Below are 22560 nucleotides of genomic sequence, written 5' to 3'. Positions count from 1 at the left end.
TCCGAAAGCAGAACAAATATTAATAGAATATTTATATTTATTTTGAGACTTTCAATTCCAATCAGCGCGTATTAACTATTAACGCGATATTCTAAATGTATTTATCCTATTTGGATCAATATGAAAAAGTTTCACAATATAACTAAAGTATATTTAAATTTTAATTGTACAAAAGAACATCATTGATGGACAATTCGACTGTAACTTTCTCTTAACAAATACTTACGTGCGATACCCATCATTATCAGCTGTTTGGAAGCTCATTGGAAGCTTTCACTGTCATTATTCTGTAAATTATTATTTTCGTCCTCTACCATTAAAGTGTTTACAAAAAGTGTGAAAGTGATCAAGACGATCTGTTAATACGTGTAAGTATAAAATATAAAACAGAATAATAAAAGTAGATGAAAGCTTAGACTGTGAGCTTTTAACGAAGAAACATTTTAAATATAACATTGATAGGTACATTATTTAAGGGCGCGTATAAAGTCAAATCACCAATCAACTTTTAGTTGATACGTGTAATATTCAAGACCATATATAAAAAATAAAATATATGTAAAACTTGATGATATTTTCGATTATATTGTCAGATCAAAAACATAAAATATTGAAATTGACTCGATAGAAAAAATTCACGAAGTTACCTCTAAATTTCACACTTTTACGTTTTTTACTGGACATGGTAATACTTATTATGATTTTTATTTCATAAACAATTATATTAAAACATTTGCAAGATATTTGTCAGAGCATTTTGTGTTATTACTTTTAGTTTTGCTTTAATCACGATAAAACACTTTTGGCGCTTACTATATTTTTAATTACGCAAGAAATCATCTTCCATCGCACGTTCCGGGAGCTAAAAACATAATTCTATTTCATACATCAGACGCTATCGCTCCGTTGAGACGAGTAGACCACGCTAAAATTGCTGCGCCGTGTTTTATAATTACGCCGAATATTGATTTGTTGAAAATGGTAAACAACAAAATGAAAAGACTTAAGAAACGAGAACTAAAGAAGATTCAAATTGAAAAGATAACTAAATGTCGAAAATAAGTAATAATAGTATTGTTATAATATTAATAAATAATAATTATAATATAAAAAGATAAGTCTTGATTTACCTATTTGAGAAAGTTTAGTTTCTGTAAAATAATTTCCGCGGGCTGAGTATTGACGCGATAGCAGCAGCAACTATAGATAGGTAAATAAAATTCATAGTGGTACCTAATTCTTACAGTCGCGGTGCAATCAATCAAGTCAAGAAAGATTTATATTATTATTATTACTATAGGCAGATCCTATGTTCGCTCCAGTAAATAATAATATCAATAATATGTAAACCGGTTGTGAATAGTACATATATATTATATTTACAATCTGTATTAGATAATCATACATAACATCTATACATAGGTATAACAAATTCGTACGAAAGTCAAAACTGTACTTACATTGAATAGGTAATTTTTTATAATATACATATGTATATGTATATATATAATATATTCATAATCTGTATTACATAGTAATATGTAGTACATATCTATACATAAATATAGTTTTTAGAATTTTTGTATGTCTGTCTGTATGTATGTCTGGGCTCTAATTTTGGTGCAGATATAGCTTGAGACCTGAGAAAGGTCATAGGATGAGTTTTATCCCGTAAATAAAAAAAACTGTCTGTGTTTGTCTGTTTGTTTGTACACGCTAATCTCCGGAACTACTGGACGGATTTGAATGAAAGTTATTTTGTTGTGTAGGTACTATTATATTATCCGGGAAATATAAAATAATAATTTATTTTGAAAACTGAAACACCTGATGCAGAACCGCAACAGACCACCTAAACTATAGATTCATTTGAGAAAGTTTATCCAGGCGAGTTTGGATATTATTATTTGTGTAAATTCTGTAAATTCGTTTCCGCGAGTTGAGTATTCATGCGACGATATTTATAGATACCTACATTCATAGTGGGTACCTACAATTTACAAAGACACTTTTAATACTTAGTTATGTAGGTACCTAATTCCTACGGTCGCCTTGCAAATGCAATCAATCAAATCGGGAATGTTTTATAATATTATATATATATATATATATATATATATATATTACATATATATATATATATATATATATATATATATATATATATAATATTATTATGCATATGCTATATATATATATATATATATATATTATAGTATTACTATAGGTAGATTCCTATGTTTGCTCCAGTAAATAACCAATACAAGTTGTGAATAGTAACTACACATTATATATATTTACAATCTGTATTAGATAATAATATTACAATCACATAGGTATAAAAAAAAATTGTACGAAAGTCAAAACTGTACATTGAATATTTTTACGGATACCTACTTGGGGCGTGATTTTCAATCGATATAGGAGCCAAAAATATAGGTACATAGTTTATAGAATTTTTGTCTGTTTGTCTGTATGTATGTCTGGCTCTCTAAGCTCTAACTTTGATACAGAGATAGCTTGAGACCTGAGAAAGGACATTGGATAGATTTGTTCCCGTAAATCCTAAAAAAACTCTATGTGTCTGTTTGTTTGTACACGCCAATCTCCGGAACTATTGGACGGCTTTGAATGAAAGTTATTTTGTTGTGTAGGTATTATCTGGGCAATATAAATATACAAATTCGAAGATCTAGAATGTATGATGCGGGACCCTGAGATCACACTCTAACATTTATAGGAGTGACGTCAACAAAAATTGTTGCGTCTGATGGAAATTTTCTGTTGATTAAAAAAAATCAAAGATCTGGAACATCTGATATAGACCCATAAGAGCCCAGCTACACATTTATAAGAATGATTTTATTTTTAGAATAATTGCTGAGTCGAAAAATGTCGTACAATCTAATAGTCCATTGAATAAAAAGTTCTAGAGTGCGTGAGTTAGTAACGTAAGATGTTTCTTCGGAAACATGTCAAGAGTCCCTAGGTAATAAACATACTAAAACCCCGGGCCACTAGGAGGAGCCCCGGAGTGGGGGGAGGGGGAAAATGGGTCCATTTTTTCATTTTTCGCTTAAATCTCAAAAACGGTACATGTTAGAGAAAAACTTTCAAGGAAAAGTTGAAAGGCCATAAAATTATCTACAAGTTGTACCTGAATCATTTTTTCCTATATCCTACCGTTTCTGAGTTATACGCAGTAAAACATGATTTTGGCTCAAACAATTTCCACATCAATCGATCAAAAAATATTTCTTTCTTCCAAAAAACTCAAAAGTGCAACTTGTGACCGGTACAGATAGATTGCTCATAATTAGGTCTATCATTGATAAAAATACCAGATTCCACCACGGAAGCGTTTACGGTGAATTGAATTTTATTAGGGTAGTTACGATACTTGAACTTTTTATTTTTTTTCTTCCAAAAAACTCAAAAGTGCAACTTGTGACTGATACTGATAGATTGCTCTTAATTAGGTCTATAATTGGTAAAATAAACACATTCCTCCATGGAAGCCTTTAGGAGGAATCGATTGTCAAAATATTATATTAGGGTAGTTTGAGTTACTGAACTTGATCTTTTTTTTTTCTTCCAAAACACTCAAAAGTGCAACTTGTGACCGGTACTGATAGATTTCTCTTAATTAGGTCTATAATTGGTAAAATAAACACATTCCTCCATGGAAGCCTTTAGGAGGAATCGATTTTCAAAATACTATATTAGGGTAGTTTGAGTTACTGAACTTGATCTTTTTATTTTTTTCTTCCAAAAAACTCAAAAGTGCAACTTGTGACTGGTACTGTTAGATTGCTCTTAATTAGGTCTATAATTGGTAAAATAAACACATTCCTCCATGGAAGCCTTTAGGAGGAATCGATTGTCAAAATACTATATTAGGGTAGTTTGAGTTACTGAACTCGATCTTTTTATTTTTTTCTTCCAAAAAACTCAAAAGTGCAACTTGTGACCGGTACAGATAGATTGCTCATAATTAGGTACCGGTCACAAGTTGCACTTTTGAGCTTTTTGGAAGAAAAAAATAAAAAGTTCATGTATCGTAACTACCCTGATAAAATTCAATTCCCCGTAAACGCCTCCGTGGTGGAATCTGGTATTTTTAGCAATGATAGACCTAATTATGAGCAATCTATCTGTACCGGTCACAAGTTGCACTTTTGAGTTTTTTGGAAGAAAAAAATAAAAAGATCAAGTTCAGTAACTCAAACTTCCCTAATATAATATTTTGACAATCGATTCCTCCTAAAGGCTTCCATGGAGGAATGTGTTTATTTTACCAATTATAGAACTAATTAAGAGCAATCTATCAGTACTGGTCACAAGTTGCACATTTGAGTTTTTTGGAAGAAAGAAATATTTTTTGATCGATTGATGTTGAAATTGTTTGAGCCAAAATCATGTTTTACTGCGTATAACTCAGAAACGGTAGGATATAGGAAAAAATGATTCAGGTACAACTTGTAGATAATTTTATGGCCTTTCAATTTTTCCATGAAAGTTTTTCTCTAACATGTACCGTTTTTGAGATTTAAGCGAAAAATGAAAAAATGGACCCATTTCCCCCCTCCCCCCACTCCGGGGCTCCTCCTAGTGGCCCGGGGTTTTAGTATGTTTATTACCTAGGGACTCTTGACATGTTTCCGAAGAAACATCTTACGTTACTAACTCACGCACTCTAGACCCCCCTTGGAGGGACTCATTCAATGGACTATAACCAAATTAATCAAAATAAAGTTCTGGAGGAATGTGTGTCGTCGACTGCGTATGTTTATTTAAATAGTATCTATACTCGCTATTTCGACAGACTTTTTTACGGATTCGTGCTCTATACTGTTTCCCTAATATTGTTTTTTTTTATATATTACATACAGACAGTTTTTTTACTGTTTTATAATATGTATAAATTATCATTAATAATTATAAACAAATAATAATAAAAAGACATATTATATAATTTGTGATGATTTCAACTTCACTGTTTTATACAATTATTTTAGACAACATACCTACTAACTACCGAAAATACGCGTTGAACGAGCGAAGAATATTGTGTATAATTTAGCGTGCGATGAACTTTACGTACGTTGGATGAGCCGGGTGTATGAGGGTATTGTGAGGGCGCGCGGCATGGCGCGTAATGTGCGGGGCTTAATCGTAGAATTATCTGGCTTTATACGCCCTCTTAAATACGTAAATAAGTCAGATTATACAATGACGTAGTTGTTACGCTGCAAGGTTTTACACCACGCACCGTATAATCTTATTGAACAGATGTACAGAATGCCTCCAAGTGTTTGCAACTAGCCATCTTCGACAATAAAATGTGTCGTCACGAGCGCGCTAGCGTTTAACTTGAACTAACCAGACAGCAATAAAATAAACATGTGTGAAGAAATTCGACTTCCGTCAACACTCGTATTCGTAATGAATACCTCAAGAACACGGCTCCATTGTAAGCAAACAGAGATGTTTAGTAACAAGCAGCGAGCCCTACACCGTGTTATTCGATGCAGTATAAATAGGTGCATTGCACTCCGTAATAGGCAAACCAAACAATCGAAATAACACGTTTGTATCAGTCATACATTTGCTTCCAACCTTACCGAGTAACGTTATATTCAGCTCTCTAGGTGTTAAATGGATAATGTTATTCAAGTGCATTTACGCTTAACCACAAGTTACAACTCCACTGTGGCAATTAACTACGATTCTTATATCATCGCAATGTCTGTTAGACATTGTAAAGAAAACGATACTGAATATAAAATGACTCAATAGTGCATATAAACCACTTTATTTACAGGAGTTTATTGCGTTTTAATGAAGAGCAGTTACGTAAGTTAAAAACATTGCATCTGTTTCGATCGTAACTGTGAAACATACCTCTTTCGATTTTTTAGAACAAATATTATAATCTCCTTATTAATTTTATACTAAATTTCGAAGATATTTTAAGCAACAACTTTCAAAATACATAAACTAGATTGCCCTTCTTTTGCATAAAGAAGATAAGACATTTTTATAAATTGCCTCTTATAATAGATTCACGTTGTTGTTAATACGTTAATAAGATTAATATGAACCGCTCGGTCGCATAATCTTCTTAGTACCGAAGTAGGTACTTATTATTCGTTCCAATAAATAGTCAAGGTAGATCGTATACAGATAATGTGTAATTTCTAATAAGGTTGTATACAACATACCTACCTACTTTTAAACGGGCTTAGTATCTGTACAAATTTAATAGTTAAATATATTCGCTAGCATGAATTTTTACATACAGATTGGCCTTAAATAAACAGATGCATAACTATAAAATTAAATAATTGTAAGTGTGAACATTTATATTCAAAGTTAACGAAATTTTTAATTTATATTCAACGACGAAATACCTATTCTTATCGAGAATGGATAAAAATTCCGTATCGATAAGCAACCGATCTAATGTAAATATTTACCACGGAATATAGACCGGTTGTGAATAACGATAACTATCTACCACATCGTATGTATACCTATAACCTCTTTATATAATATAATAATAATATGTACCACATTATTCTAATTTGCATCAATAATTATAACTATGGTATGAAATACCGCATATCACAAAGCTTAAATTCAGTTTTTGTTTCTATTAATTTTACGACAAAACAAGTCAAATTAAACATAATTTCGTCTTGAGTTAAAATTCACGATGAATGATAATTTTATCCGTTAGTAATCATAGCATTATCTCCTTATAATAATCAATCACAATATCAAACCATACACTTTACAGCTTTATTAATTAAACAACGCAAAAAAACTATTTCAGTTCATGAAAATAATACACAACAAGACAAGACCAATAAGAAATTACCTTTGTAAATTTACCCTAATAGATAATGGCAACCCACGAATTGTTTGATAAGTTCAATTGTTACTTCGTGACGCCTAGACATATCGATTGCGAATTGCGATGTTATATCGCAACAAAGTTCACTAAATCAAATGTTAAAAAGACATTTTAAAATAAATTAATCTCAAAGCATTTAATGTTCAAAAATTTACACGTAAACAACAAAAAGCTCTGAGCTAATTGGCTTGCTTCAAAGCTTTTAAAAAATATTTTAAGATCACGCTTAACATCACACAGCACAGCACCCAAATTAGGCCAGCAACAATGTTAACAACAAGGCCATTTTAACAAATTACTAAACAAAAAGTTAAATGCCAGTAAATGTCGTGCACTTACCTCAATGTAAACAGACGTCATTTTGAATTCGCTGCTTTTGTTTATAAAAGTGGAGCGATCACTATCTAAGCACACATTTCACAAATACGTTCCAAAATTCAAAAAATGTTCTCGAAAAACTACAGATAAAAAAATGTCAACTGTCAAAATACGCGCCAAACGATGCGTCGAAATAATAAGGCAATGGCTTTCAATAATACAGCCAGCGCGTGTGGTGCGTTCCGTGTTTAGACTTGGCACTGAACGACGGGCTATGGCAAAACGTTGAATGGGTGAGGATTGCGCTCAGCTGCTATGCTCAATGAACCATACAAGTTCGGAGGCCACTGATGATTTTGACCCCATAGCTTTTGAATATGATTATAATATTCATTTCGTGATATTTATAAGGAGATACATTTTATAGGTTTATCGCACATAGACACGAATCGAGACTAGAGTAAAAATTTATTTTATTTACTAGTTTGGTTTTTACTTATTTTAAAGCACATACCTATTGTAAAATAGTTTTGAGTAGGCATATAAAATATTGACTGATTTATTATTGAGGAAAAAGAGTTTTGTTTATAGTGGTACAATGTATATGCGTAGTAAATGTTATGACGAAACTTCGAAATGTTAAAATGTACTCTCATACATTACTTGCATTTAATTATAAGCTTATACAAAGCATTAGCCAAGCTCTGTGGTGCCAATACGAAGGCGTTCCGTTATTGCAACAGAACTCATTATACCGTTTGTTGTTACCCCGCTTTTATTATTATTTTCAGTTAAGTTGGTCAAAAAGGTCGTGATCATGTTACATAAAAAGGAAATCTTTTATTTTTGTAACATTGCAGAGTTGCCTCATTATAATAGTAGCACAGTATTACAATATTATTTCCTACAGTAAGGAATCGCCTTTGATGTCGCGCGATGCCGCCGCCAGCGTAGGTACTTACGCTGCCACACGAAAATACGCTAGGGTTGCAACAAATGGGAAATAAAACAATTTTGATTATTAATATTATGATGAAATCATTTATTCATATGTACATTCAAAATAATTGCGATTATTAAATCTGATGTAATTATTTGTTCATAAATATATAATTACAGATATTGCACTGCTAAATATTATTTACGTGGACACTTTATTTTTGGATGTTCTTAATTGTATATTATACCATTTAACTAAGTAATGCATTCGCATTGGGATGTACAATCTGATTAGAAAATAATGAGGACAACATATACATAGCTTTGATTTTAATTCAACAGATACAATTAATACAATCTTTCTGAAATATTGTTTCCTTCTGGGATTTCAATGTAGATTTACATCCGTAAACGGAACAGTTTTTGCGCGTCATAATAGAATATGTAAGTACCTATGTATAATAAAATTATTACACAAAAAATACGACTGCGTCATCCTTTCGCGATAGTTAATGCAAACTCAGCGTGATTGCATTAAGCGGCCCGCGTCGCCCGACCCCCCGCCAGTTCCCCTCCGTTTCTCTGCACAAGTACATTCGTCGCCATACTGTAGGATGGTAATACTGTGATAGTAGTCTGATCACTATAATAAAAAAAAATAGACGAAAAATAAACAAATTAACTTGTTCTAAATTCAAAACTTATCCTTGCATTTTTTATGAAATGATAATATTTTTTATACAAACTTTAAATCTTTTCATTGTTTTAACTTATCCTATAGGTATTATGAAAAATAGAGGGGGCGTGATCACGGTCAAATATTTTAAATGAAACATGTATCGGGCTTTATATTGGCAAAGTGTACAAAGCTGAGCAATACGTGGCAATACTTACATATTACAAAATTGAAACCGTGATTTATGAAATAACATAACCTCAACATAAATAATTACAACTTTACGTGGTCTACAATTAGTTGAACAATGCAAGTCATCGTATTCTCACGACAATCGATTGTACGCTAACAATCCTGGGAAAAAATACAAAGACCCGCCGCTACTTTATTGCCAATGAGGGTAGATAAATTGCAGTAGAAATGTATCGGCCATCTAATTTCAAGATAAACATCTTGATGGATAGATAGGGGTATTAATGTAAATCGATCTCTTATATTGTCTTGAGCGTATCGATGGTTTGATATCGTAGATGGTTGCAACGGATTTCTTATTAGAGTACCTGCTTATCTTATAAAATTATCATACAGGAGACTTACTAAAATTTTGCTTTAATTAAGTAGTTTACAATATTTTAAATAGATATATCGTATACTTAGCGTGTTGCAAAATATCCTAAATAAATAATCCCATAAGATATTTTGCTTTAAACTTTATTATAAAGCGCGGCAATAGACAAAAGAGAAGATTGCGGGCGCAACGGCCGTATCTTTTGATCACAAACCAGTATGGCGCCTTCAATATCATTCAGCTGCTTAAAACACTCCGTGTTTGGCCATTTATCATGAGTCCATGGGCGTAGCTAGCCATGGGCACAGGGTGGGGCAAAAAAAACCGGCCAAGTGCGAGTCGGAGTCACGCACCGAGGGCTCCGAACAAACCTATTTTTTATTATGTTGTAACTCTAAAATGTTTTAGCAATTTTTCCTTTATCTGTGCTATAAGACATTGCTTTTAACCAAATTTCAAGACTGTGTTCACGGGAAGTATACAATGTAGGTTTTGATTCCCTTGCGAATGTCGGAATTTGCGATAATTTACAGCATAAAATGGCTGTATCTTTTGATTGCGTTGGCTTATAAGTTTGATTTTTTCACAGCTTTAAGAGACCGTAGACTTGAGTATTCGATATAAATTTCAGCTTGATAACTCTACGCGTTCCTGAGAAAAAGTGTGTTGACAGACAAACCGACAGGCAGACTTTGTTGTGCGTGTGTCTGTCTAAAAATACCTTTTTTTTTTCAAGAACACGTGGCGGTATCAAGCTGAAATAATAATGAATGAATCAAAACAAACAAAAGATACCTACAGCCGTTTATGTTGCCATCCCTATATTATACAGGATGTAATCGTTAAGTGTGCACAGGCGATTATTCCGTAACTATTGCAGATATCAAAAAACTTTAAACTGATATCGAAAGCCCTTTACCTAATGAGTAAAATGACAATAATAACTTTTTAAACATAAAACGGGAAATATCCAAAAATTTTACACCAAATACTCCCATACATTTAGTATGAGATATGACTATCCTAAACATGTAATATTAAAAATTTTGATTCTTTTTTTGAATTTGTGCTTAAATTACTTCGCATATTTTAATAAAAATTCATTTAGAAACTGTTAATAGTGCTCGATGTGGAATACAATGGTATTCCAAAACGAACGTCACTTCGAACATTTGTTATGAACACAAAATGTATGGAAAATTCAATGTATGGGAGTGTTTAATGTAACTTTTTTGGATATTTCCTGTTATATTTTTAAAAAGTTATTATTGTCATTTTACTCATTAGGTAAAGGGCTTTCGATATCAGTTTAAAGTTTTTTGATATCTGCAATAGTTACGGAATAATCGCCTGTGCACACTTAACGATTACACCCTGTATAGTTTATCTGTCTAATACAAAAATATGATTCCTTTCTACCATAAAATATAGGTCTATGTAAATAGAAAAATAAACCATTTTAAATAACTCAGTAAATAAAGCAAAACCTTGCACTGTTTTAGGTTAATGGTCACTTATTGACCATAAAAACACAAAATGCAGAGAGTTCCAGGTGGAGCTTTGCTCGCAATCTTATAGTTTTTTACTATAAGATTGCGAGCAAAGCAAAGCAAAATTATATCTCAAAAACTATCCACTTTAGGGCAAAAGTTGGTTAGACTTTTTTGTAGAAAGTAAAATTTCGCATATTTTATAATTTATACCATGTAAATTTTTTTGTAAAACTTACTATTTACAGTTTATGGCCTATTTGATGAACCGGTTGATCGTTAAAATATTGGATTAATGAATAAAATGCATGTCTGTACATAGTTTTTAGGTCACTTTATTCTCTACAAGTTTTGTTTGAAATTTTTTTTCTAGTGCCCATATTTTTTGAGTTGTTCCACGTATAATGTAGAAATGCCGCCGCTCGGCGGGTGACGTGGCAGGCCAAAAGCTTTTTTACGGATGTAATAAAAACGAAGAAGAAATTTCCAATGCAAGTGGATTTTCACCGTTTCCGTAACGACAAAATTTTTTATTTTTTTTTAATTATAGAAAATTTTTAATACATTTTTTAAAATATTTTCCTTTATTTTATTCTTGCATGCGAATATAAAATAACTAATCAATATTATTTAGTTGTACGAAATATATACGAAACATACATAGGCCTAAACATACCTCAAAATTTACTAGGTATTTATCGCCAAACGTTAAATGACTCAAAAAGCATTAGAAAAAAAGTTTCAAATAAAGTAATCTTAATAAATGGATAATGCATATGTATAATATATTAATGCCTATGCATTTCATTGATTAATCCAATATTTAAAGAGTTACTTGCCAAATATGATTAACCGGCTCATTAAATAGGCCATAAATCGTAAACGGAAAGTTTTACAAAAAGTTGACAAGGTATAAAAGATGTAAAATTTTACTACCTACAAAAAATTCCCAATATTTTTTGCCTTAAAATGGATAGTTTCCGAGATATCGGCCAAAAACTTTTATATAAGATTGCGAGCGTAGCTCCACCTGGATCTGTCAGCATTTTGTGCTTTTATGGTCAGTAACTTATCCTAAAACAAAAGTGAAATTGGATGGGAAATTTTGTGCAAATTTGACTAAATAAAAACAGGGGTAATGCACTGCACAATAACAGAATGGGGTAACAGTACTACCCTCCTTTGCTGGCACCAAAAGTGGTTTAAATCATGTAACATACAGAAGCTTTTTGTTTAGATCGCATTTTTTTGTGTCGACTGACAACTTTCGAGTGATAATTTTTTTACGGATATTAAGTTTTGTAGTCAGTACCTAGATAATTACGTTTTTTAGATTTGGTTAGGTACCTCCCTGGTCAGAGCCAGGGTGGGGCAAGTGCCCCACCCTGCCCCACCGTGGCTACGCCCATGCATGAGTCTGTGGTGAAGTAGTAAAAATGCTTATTTGACTATTAATCTATGTCTGCCTCTTTTATGTATGTATTGAAAATCAATACTGTACAATTATTTGAATGCTAAACCATGTGAGTGTTTTGATTAGAATAATTCGTCAACCTTACGGCATAAAATGTAGAGTCTAGTCTCATGTGGTTTTAGCTTGTAAATTGTAATTGACAGTGGATTCATTAAAAGTGTATTCGAAAACCTCATTCTTGATTTCATCCTTTTTTTCATTATCTTGAATTAAAACATTGTCCTTCATGAGATGAAAAAAAATCTAATATCATTACGAGCTTTGGTACCTACTGTGATAATTAATAAGATCATGAAAATCCAAGAATAGCATTGAATTTCGAAGAACATGTTTGTTTAACATCCGTCTTCTGTATCAGGTTGAAGCTGTAATGAGATTCATCGTAATATGAACTTGAACTACAGTAACGTTATACCACGGATAATGTAGCAAATCGCATTAGGTTACATGGCTTTTCTTTTAGCAATTTCAAATATTTCGTTACTTGTTTAAAGGTTAATAAATGTTATATTTTATTCAGTTTATTATTTTAATTTTGATATAATTGTGCGTTCTATATTTAAAACGTAACTGATTTTTCTAACGTCTATAGGGAAGCATTAAAAAATTCTTTCGCACGAATTTCGTGACAAAATTAATACATAAAATACCACCATAATATAGAATATACAAAGCTTGCATATAAATTGAACTCTACAAATCTACGAATAATTGCGAATAAACCATCTCACTTAGCACATGCAAGGTAAAGACCCTCAAAGTTCAACAAAAAACAACGCAAAATATTTCACAGAACACGTGTTTCACATGATTTCGGCTGAACAATAAGCCGGTTTATGACAACTTTCTAGTGATTCCATACATCCTTACAAGTGCTAATGGATTTTATTGGACAATGGTTATAGTGTTCATTTGTTTGCGCTATTGTGAGAGATTATATAAAGGCTATAAACGATAAACTCGTGCGAGCATTGAAATAAATTATTATGGAAAGCAATATTATTTCAATTTAAAATTGAACTTTCTTAATGCCCTCTTGCACTCTTGTAACAAATGCTTTTAAAATCTGCCACAGTGACCACTCACAACATATCGATTTAAACATAAACATTAGCAAATGTCGCGTCGAACGGTTTCGAAAAATCAATTATTAAAATCTAACCCAGATTGTGAAATTGTTTAAAATATCAACAATCAAGTGACAAGCTACTGTTGATCATTCGGAGCCGCTTTAAAACGTGAAAAATTCGTGACCGAGCGTCACGACTCGGCTGAATAGAGCAGACTAGTGACATGTCCTCGAACAAGGGAACGTTATAAATACGGTATTGTCTACCTTAAATGTCGATGTGGTATTAAAATTTTGATGTTCTGGAAGACTGGAGAATAATTACCTAATAGTTTTACGTTAGATAGTAGACACTTTAGAACGGGTACTAACGCGATCTAGGTGACTACTTATTTAGTACATACTGGTTGTTATTGTTTCTCTACAACACAGTTTTCTTTCAGATGTCGATTTCCTCATATTATATGTTATGATATTGTTAATTAATGAAATATGTATTTCAAAATAAATATTTTGTCACCTATGCAAAAACAAATCCTGACCTTAAATATCCTTACTCAATCTCATAATATTCAGTGTATCACAATCACCACTTTCAAAATTATTTCACGGTTCAAATGTCATCATTAAGATACCTAATATTAATGTCTTAAGAAATCTATAACAGACTTTCACATACTATTAAAAACTAAAACGTTTTAACATCTCAATATTTAGAAACGAACATAAATATTTATCTGCAGCTGTAATGGATGCCATTAATATATTGGGTGACAGAGTATGATTCAGAAGCAACCATTAGCTTGTACGTACCATATTACAAATGGCACTTAGATAAAGCAAAAGAGCATTCATTTTCATAGATAATAACGCACAAATAAATGGTGTGAGATACATTGGTGTATTCGCGAGGATAATGTTCTTATTTCCTTATCTATAAAGGCAATCAGAGGGAGGAATGGCGCTTGCTCCGGCCATTAATTGTACCTATGCTGCGTTGAGAAATTGTTGTAATGTCTTTAATGCTTTGATAATTTATCAATAGGTATTAAGCTTTCAAGAAACCAACGGGCTTTGTGTTTTGATGGTTTTGCGGATTTATTTGAATTTTGAATAATTGGACAACGGAATAGAGTGTAGAGTTGATAACATATTCCTATGCACAATTTTTTAATCTTACTTTTAGTAATTTTTTGTTTTAACATTTAAAAAAATGATTGTTATATTTATATATTTACTCTAAATATATAATTGAGTAAACTTTCGGTATCAATCCAAAACAGTTAAATATAAAACATTTCAAACTCAAGTAATAGGCAATTAAAATCATTAGTTACATTTAAATAATATTCAGATTCCATAATTGCAGCGACACTCGGATAAATGTCTTCTGTGCCAATAGAGTTGTATTCAATTACGCTTCTGTGGGCAATTTGCAAGCAATTTTATAGCTATTTCATAGAATGTACTGAGAAAATTCTAGTCTAATTAAGTGTTTAAATCTACGGAAATGTCCGAGTCACGTTTTCCGTTTAGCTCCTTAGCGGGAAGGTTTGATTACGATAAATAGAATTGAGAAATATGGAATATCTAATTTCATCCATCCTTTTAATAGGAAATTCTGTTCTCATGGCTTCTAAAAATATTTACAGCTGCTACGAATGATGATTTTTTTAATCTGTAATAGTTACATGATTCTATAGTTCTTATTAAGTACCTACCACGTAATATATGTATATTGTTTAAAGTGTTAAATTTTCATAAGTAAAAATACTTCATTATAGAAACTATCCGTCTATTACATTTTAAACAACATACAATGCATAAACACAAAGAATTGACTCTCTCTTCATATCGAAGATGTTATTCAAAATTGTGCTACCTTCTAACATATTTACAGTTAAATTCATCATAACAAGCATAAGGGCTTCACATCGGCAATACAATTCGGAAAGTATGCCAGTATTGTATACAGATTGCATTGAGTTTCCCACGACCTACTGATTGGACTCATACTTCTGAAAGCGTCGATCATAATTCATGATTTTAGGCCTAGATTCGTAGGTCATTCCACGAACATAAATAAGGAACAAATAAAAAACGAAGGAAAACAAACAACAAAGAATAACAACCATATAATACACACAACATTCATTATTTTGTGGTAATAAGGAAGGACATTAATACCTATATCTACACTAATATTATAAAGAGGAAAACTTTGTTTGTTTGTTTGTTTGTTTGATTGTAATGAATAGGCTCATAAACTACTGGACCGATTTTAAAAATTCTTTCACCATTCGAAAGCTACATTATCCACGAGTAACATAGGCTAGGTTTTATCCCGGAAATCCCACGGGAACGGGAACTATGCGGGTTTTTCTTTGAAAACGCGGGCGAAGCCGCAGGCGGAAAGCTAGTATTTAATAATTTTTAAATTATTGTACGCTAAAAAATTTCTTAACCATGACAGAGTACCATGATATAATATTATTTTAAATGTCCCCACAACGTAAATAAATTACTTACCAATTAGAAAAAAACCTTGCTTAGGCTATATAACGTAAAATAAATATCTATCTACTAAAGTTATGGTTATGTCTGTAAAGTTACTACATTGTTTAAAAGGCTAAAGATATTAACTAGGTTAGGTATGTAATATACTTTCTGAATAAAACCTTGCTTTTAAAATACATATATAATAAACATCACCATTCCTCTCTAACACCTCGATAACAGTCAAATAATACTTTCTTATTTGTATTTTATAAGGTTTTATGGTTTTAACTATATTTTCTATAGCATCCACATATAAATGGAAGTATTGCGGTAGGAGTTTTAAGTCTTATTTATCTTTATATAAAAAAATGAATCGCAAAATGTGTTGGTAAGCGCATAACTCGAGAACGGCTGAACCGATTTCGATAATTCTTTTTTTATTATATTCCTTGAAGTACGAGGATGGTTCTTATGTAGAGAAAACGTAAACATGTACCACGGGCGAAGCCGGGGCGGACCGCTAGTTTTAATAATAAATCCTACTGGATGCGTCATTGACGATTTCAAATAGTTCATAAGTTTTTATTTTTGTTTTAGTTAGTTAATAATTTCAAATTTCAAATACTCGATAGTAAATCCAGATATTTCATATATCCTTGGTTATAATATACGATGTAAACAAATATGAGAACTTGTGGATAATATCTTGAAATGTGACGGATAGGTAAATGTAAATTATAGTTCCAAAGTGAACCACCATTGTTTCCACGATATGATCATAGACGCTAATGGTCCTTTATTTAATGATACAATATATATGGAGCATACATAAATTGTAACGAAATATCTTAGTATGTATATGCTTTGAGTTATTTTAAAATAGGATGTGGTAGCCCTATGCTTTGAATTAGGGATGTAACGATACATGATTTTGCCGATACGATACCGATACCGATATTTGTAATAAAATATCGGCGATACCGATACCGATACCGATATCGATGGCTTGGTAGAAAAATAAATAGTGAATTATGCATAAAAGTTACAAACATTTAACAGAGACTCAACTGTAAATCGTATTCTTTTAAATAACAATGCCAAATCAAAAAACAAGAAAACCATTTATTTTAGAATTATTATTTTGCAAAGTCAGTTAAACTTTAAGTTAAGTATACACATACAATCAGTTCCTAATAAAAGTTTACTATTGGTAGAGTTTTTACAAAAAACAAAGTTCGCACGCGCGGGCGGCCTCCTCCATCTTTCATTGGGCGCGGTTTTATGAATTGTTTGATATCGGTATCGGTTGTTTTATAATCGGCGATACCGATATATCGGCTTGCCGATTATATCGGCCGATATATCGGTATCGGTATCGGTATCGTTACATCCCTACTTTGAATAGGAAAAAATCAGGAGTATAGAAAATAGAAATGAAAATGCCTTTAGAGAAAGAGATTGGATAGTTTTTAATGAAATTGTATTGAAAATTAAGAAGTAATGAAACCTTTTGCGACGTAGAAAGGAGAGAGCATGTAGATTGTAGAGTAAGTAAATTCAGTTGACCAAATTTCATTGAGGTTATCATGCTATTCAACTTTAAATTTAAAATATAGTTAATATAGTTTATTAAGTGTTAAATATTTGTATACAAGGTACAATGGGATTGTCATCGTCCTTTAGGACAAAAATCCCTTAATAAAAAAAGATTTAAAAAAAATTGAGGTTATCGACATCTAGCCACTTTTTATAGCCTCATAATAAAAACCACAATTAAAATTACTATATAAAATAAAACTAAAACACATTTGCGTAACAAAAACTAATCATACCTACTTGCAATTCATTCATATCAGATTCCATTCAATAATCGCTTACGTCACGAAACAGTGGCAAATTATAATTATATAATATTCGTCGATTGTCCGTCTGTTTCGCATTCTAAACGCGAGTGCATACGGAACTAGGAAGGCGCCAGGGTTCAAGATCGATTCTCTAGTTAAACATGGATATAAACTCTATGGATATGCAAAGTTATATATGTATTTTTTCTACTGTGAAAGTGATCAGTAATAATAGAAATGTTTTTTTCATGTTTGTATTAGTCTTTTAAGATCAAGTCAAATAATTTAATTGGCTTTACTTGGCTGCTATAAAGAAGAGACTTTCAGAATATATTTTTCTATCAATTCACCTTTAGAAACGTCATAAATTGTATAATAATATTAATTTAATTTAACTATTTGGATTTACAAATAGGAAATCGGTTACGCAGTGAACTAATAATAAATTGATATAATACTTACGGATATTCTCTACAAATCATAAAAAAGCAAAGTATAATTACTTTTAATAAAACGGTCTACGCATCTACGGTCACATTTCCTTATTAAAATACATATTATCAACTTTCCTTCGAATAAATCTCATAAATTCACAGTTATCGGAAAACATTTTAAAATCGTACATAACTGCTTTATATAATATCTACGATTTATTGACTAAAACACCGATAAAACACTTCTAAACTGTCATATTACGCACTTGACGCATCTAGTAATTATAATGCATGTTGCAAACAATACGCATTGTTGTATTTTTTGTGTGCGCTTGAATTTACGATTTGACGTAATTTACAAGCGTGGAAAGGTCGTGGGACATAATAGACGCTTTTTTGCACAATTTTACGAGTATACATTACGTTTACTGTTATGTACAAACAGTGTACCCATTATGTTTACATTAAAAATTTTAATAATAAACTTTTATACTTCTACTTATTCTTATCTAGTGCTACCTACTCATAAATATTTTTATTTAGACAGCGAGACATTTACCTATGTAACCAAACTTTACCTTTCAGTTACATTCGATTATATAAATAATCGTAACTGCCACAAGTTTACAGACGTACCAACGTCATACTACAATATCCTTATTCCTTCCTCAATAAATTCACCGCTCTAGTTCTACCATCACTGAACAAGAACATTATAATGTTTATATAACACCAAAGATAATACAATAATATACCTACACTTTACGGCGATCGCACAAACATCTATGCAAATTGTGATTGAAGTGATCATTGTTGTATTATATAACATTTCAGGGTATAAACTAGAAAGCCAACATTATATATAAGTTCCGAACAGGATCTTGTCAATATACATGTCTTATGTACCTGTAGTACAGGTAAATTAGCTTGGAGAAATTTTTGCATATGTAGTGGTGTGTATATTACTCAGATCTTAGAGCGCGTTTCCACTATATCGTTCTGGCCTATACAAAAATGTTTCGATATCCTAACATTACTATTTAATTTTATACTTATTCCTAGCATCACTTTTGTTTTCAATAAAAACAAGTTTTTATTTGAAAGAAAATGGTTTTGACTTTATAAAAAAAATATATCATTCAATTTTACGTCCTTGAGCAAACGACAAGGCGACTACCGTGAAACAATAAAATATCGTGTCCATAATAATTTGTTCCATAATTAATATTTGACCATAATAATTACGAAACAAAACAAATAAATAAATCGTCACTTGATAGTGGAAAGTGGAAACACGCACAAAACCAGAATAAACCAGTTTACGCTGTCCGCAGTTACTTGTAAAACACCGGCAACCTCGCAGGACAAGATAGCTAACATCATAAGTAACAACATTTCGACTTTTGATAATTTGTTAGATTTTATTTTCATACAAAAATAAATATTCATTTAATTTTCCGTCTGAATATTATAAACTCTACGCCTCCCAAAAATTACGTAAACAAAAAGCGAACGAGAGGGGGAAGGGGGCGTCGCGTCGTCCATCCGATAATTAATAGAACATAGACTTACAAATGTAAGGAGAGTACAATAAAAGTTTAAAAAATCATTTAAAAATAATTTATTGCGTTATGCCAAAAGTCGTAGAACAAATGTTGTTACTTATGATGTTAGCTATCTTGTCCTGCGAGGTTGCTGGTGTTTTACAAGTAACCCTGTATAAAATAAAAACTAAAAAAAAAAGTTGTTTTATTTTATTTGCTGACCATACACTACTACAAACGCAAAAATTTCTCCAAGCTAATTTACCTGTATAATAGTAATGGTTAATTGAAGACGGGACAATGTCTAATGAATTGTCTCCATTGTGAATCAATTGACATCGATATAACGATTGTTTATTACGACTGAAGAATACAGAATTGATTTAATAGGAATGGAATTAAGCGAAGTAACTACTAATTGACTTTAGAATTGGAAGAAAACTGAAATTGAAATAATAAATGTGCATATGCGTACATGACCATTTTGATATGCTTACATTAACTTTAAATACGTATGAAAATACAAATAAAAACGAATTGGTAACAGGAAAAAACAAAAATTTTGAGACTACACACTTTACAGTTATTGTACCATCACAATTAAAAGCTAAAAGTACATATTACTTTTTGGAACTGTAGCAAAGTTATCAATTATCTTTCACATCACGAAGTTATCAAGATGAATTTCTTTGCAGAGAAATAAAACGAGTTTTCGGCACTGATTTAATTTTGTGATAATTCTTGATTGACCTAGTTCCTGTTTTACTCGTAAATGGAAGTTTTTGATGGAAAATAAACAAAATAACAGATTTATGTGAAGATAATCATTTTTTTTTTTACTTAAGATAGATATAAGATCATGATTTCGGCGTATTCTCTTTATACTCGTATGGTAAAAATTTTATAGCATAATAACTGCAATTTTCCTCTAAGATAAAATAAACGTTTATATAATCTTAGTACCTATTTACCCTGCAGTTTTATTTATGCGTATTTATAAGTTTTGCATGTCATAAAAAAGTAAGTACATTCATAAAACTCATAATGTCGTCACTTTGTATAATCCCGTGATATTTTGCACAAAAATATAATGTTTAACGTATATGTGTGCCAAGTAAAATATGAATAAATTTTATTTAACGCAAGTAAAATATGTATGTCGGCGCAACGACGATAAACGACTACCCTCAAACTACTAAATAATTATAACTAGCTAAAGTTTACTTTGATCTTTTTAAATAAGTGGTTGATTCATTAATCAACCACTAATGAAACAATTAAATTAACGAAATAATTAATGTTTGTTAAAACTGATGAAAATTCATTGTAAAAATTCGAGTGGCAAGACTCAAACTAATTCTTGTGAGTCATGGTTCGCTTTAAATACGAGCGCCCGACGGCACAGAGCACATTCACTCGCCGGCCGTCGGAGCGTTCGGAGCTCTCTCTATAATTACGACAAGGATAAAAGGGGCAGAAAAATACCTACAGGCGTTCTACTTCGAGTATGAGCGTCTGCTCTGATGATGGTGACGTCGGAATTGCTGACGTCACTCTTATTAAAAATAGCCTTTGGGCCCTTCTTCCGTCATCAGAAGTTGGATAGAATTCAAGCTCTCTCTTTTTAAATGTTAAACGTTTACGTAGTTTTGTAACGGCATACTGGCGTTTGTGTTTTTTCGTGCGTTGTGTAAAGTAAAAGTTTGTTACGTGGATTATTGTAACGGGAGTGTAGTTCATCGAAGGAATTGTGTGTGTTATCTGAGCTGCGCCTCTCTTTGTGATAAGCATAAATCTACGAGAACCTCCGAGAAATCTACGAGAACCTCCGAGAAATCTACGAGAACCTTCGAGAATCTGCCTATATCACAAATGAGTAGGTGTTGATCACATGATACGCGAACGGACTGTCTCTGTCATGTGGAGTGTTCAGTATTCTGAAAGGTCAGTGTGGCCGAGGCAGTGTGTTTTTGAAATCCTGAGATGAACTACCGTAGTGTTGTAATACGAGAAAAGGCGTACGAGGACGTACGATTGTCAATATGGCCGTGTTAGACTTAAAATCTACGAGAACCTTCGAGAACCTCCGAGAAATCTACGAGAACCTTCGAGACTCTCCGAGAACCTGTTACTAGACTGTCTGGTGCAGTCTGATACACAAATTCCTATAGCAGATTTCACTTGGTCGGTCCAGCGCATTGGTGACCTGCTTGGCATTGTTACAGACATTTACTACGAGGCTGGTGCAGAGCGCGCACCGCCTGTCAGTATGGCCGTGTCGGCGCAACGACGATAAACGACTACCCTCAAACTACTAAATAATTATAACTAGCTAAAGTTTACTTTGATCTTTTTAAATAAGTGGTTGATTCATTAATCAACCACTAATGAAACAATTAAATTAACGAAATAATTAATGTTTGTTAAAACTGATGAAAATTCATTGTAAAAATTCGAGTGGCAAGACTCAAACTAATTCTTGTGAGTCATGGTTCGCTTTAAATACGAGCGCCCGACGGCACAGAGCACATTCACTCGCCGGCCGTCGGAGCGTTCGGAGCTCTCTCTATAATTTCCACGTAGATTAAAAAGGCAGTAAAAATACCCACAGGCGTTCTACTTCGAGTATGAGCGCCTGCTCTGATGATGTTGACGTCGGAATTGCTGACGTCACTCTTTTAAAAAATAGCCTTTGGGCCCTTCTTCCGTCATGTATGTAATTTATCATTCATTTCTTTTACGATTTTACAAAAAAATACGTATCTTCATTAACAGACCAAAAAAAT

At 32.1% G+C, this 22560-nt stretch overlaps 1 protein-coding gene across 3 annotated transcripts in view; it reads right to left on the bottom strand.

The window, feature by feature from the left end:
- LOC149902737 (uncharacterized) overlaps positions 1-22560 on the bottom strand; it is a 103255-nt gene that overhangs the window by 34184 nt on the left and 46511 nt on the right. The window contains exon 1 of one of the 3 annotated variants that reach the window (XM_090109453.1): positions 7259-7503. The exons of the other annotated variants lie outside the window; for them this stretch is intronic. Coding sequence (XP_089965579.1) covers positions 7259-7279 — 21 coding nt within the window. The 5' untranslated portion in view covers positions 7280-7503. Of the gene's footprint in view, positions 1-7258; positions 7504-22560 lie in introns of those variants that run through there. 3 annotated transcript variants of the gene reach the window in all.

The sequence above is a fragment of the Colias eurytheme genome, chromosome 14, assembly GCF_061535395.1.
Source record: "Colias eurytheme isolate Ceu_HAF_F1 chromosome 14, ilColEury1 Martin Lab GWU primary, whole genome shotgun sequence".
Lineage (NCBI taxonomy): Eukaryota > Metazoa > Arthropoda > Insecta > Lepidoptera > Pieridae > Colias > Colias eurytheme.
Note: the sequence above shows the minus strand (reverse complement) of the source record. Positions and strands in the feature narration are given on the sequence as shown.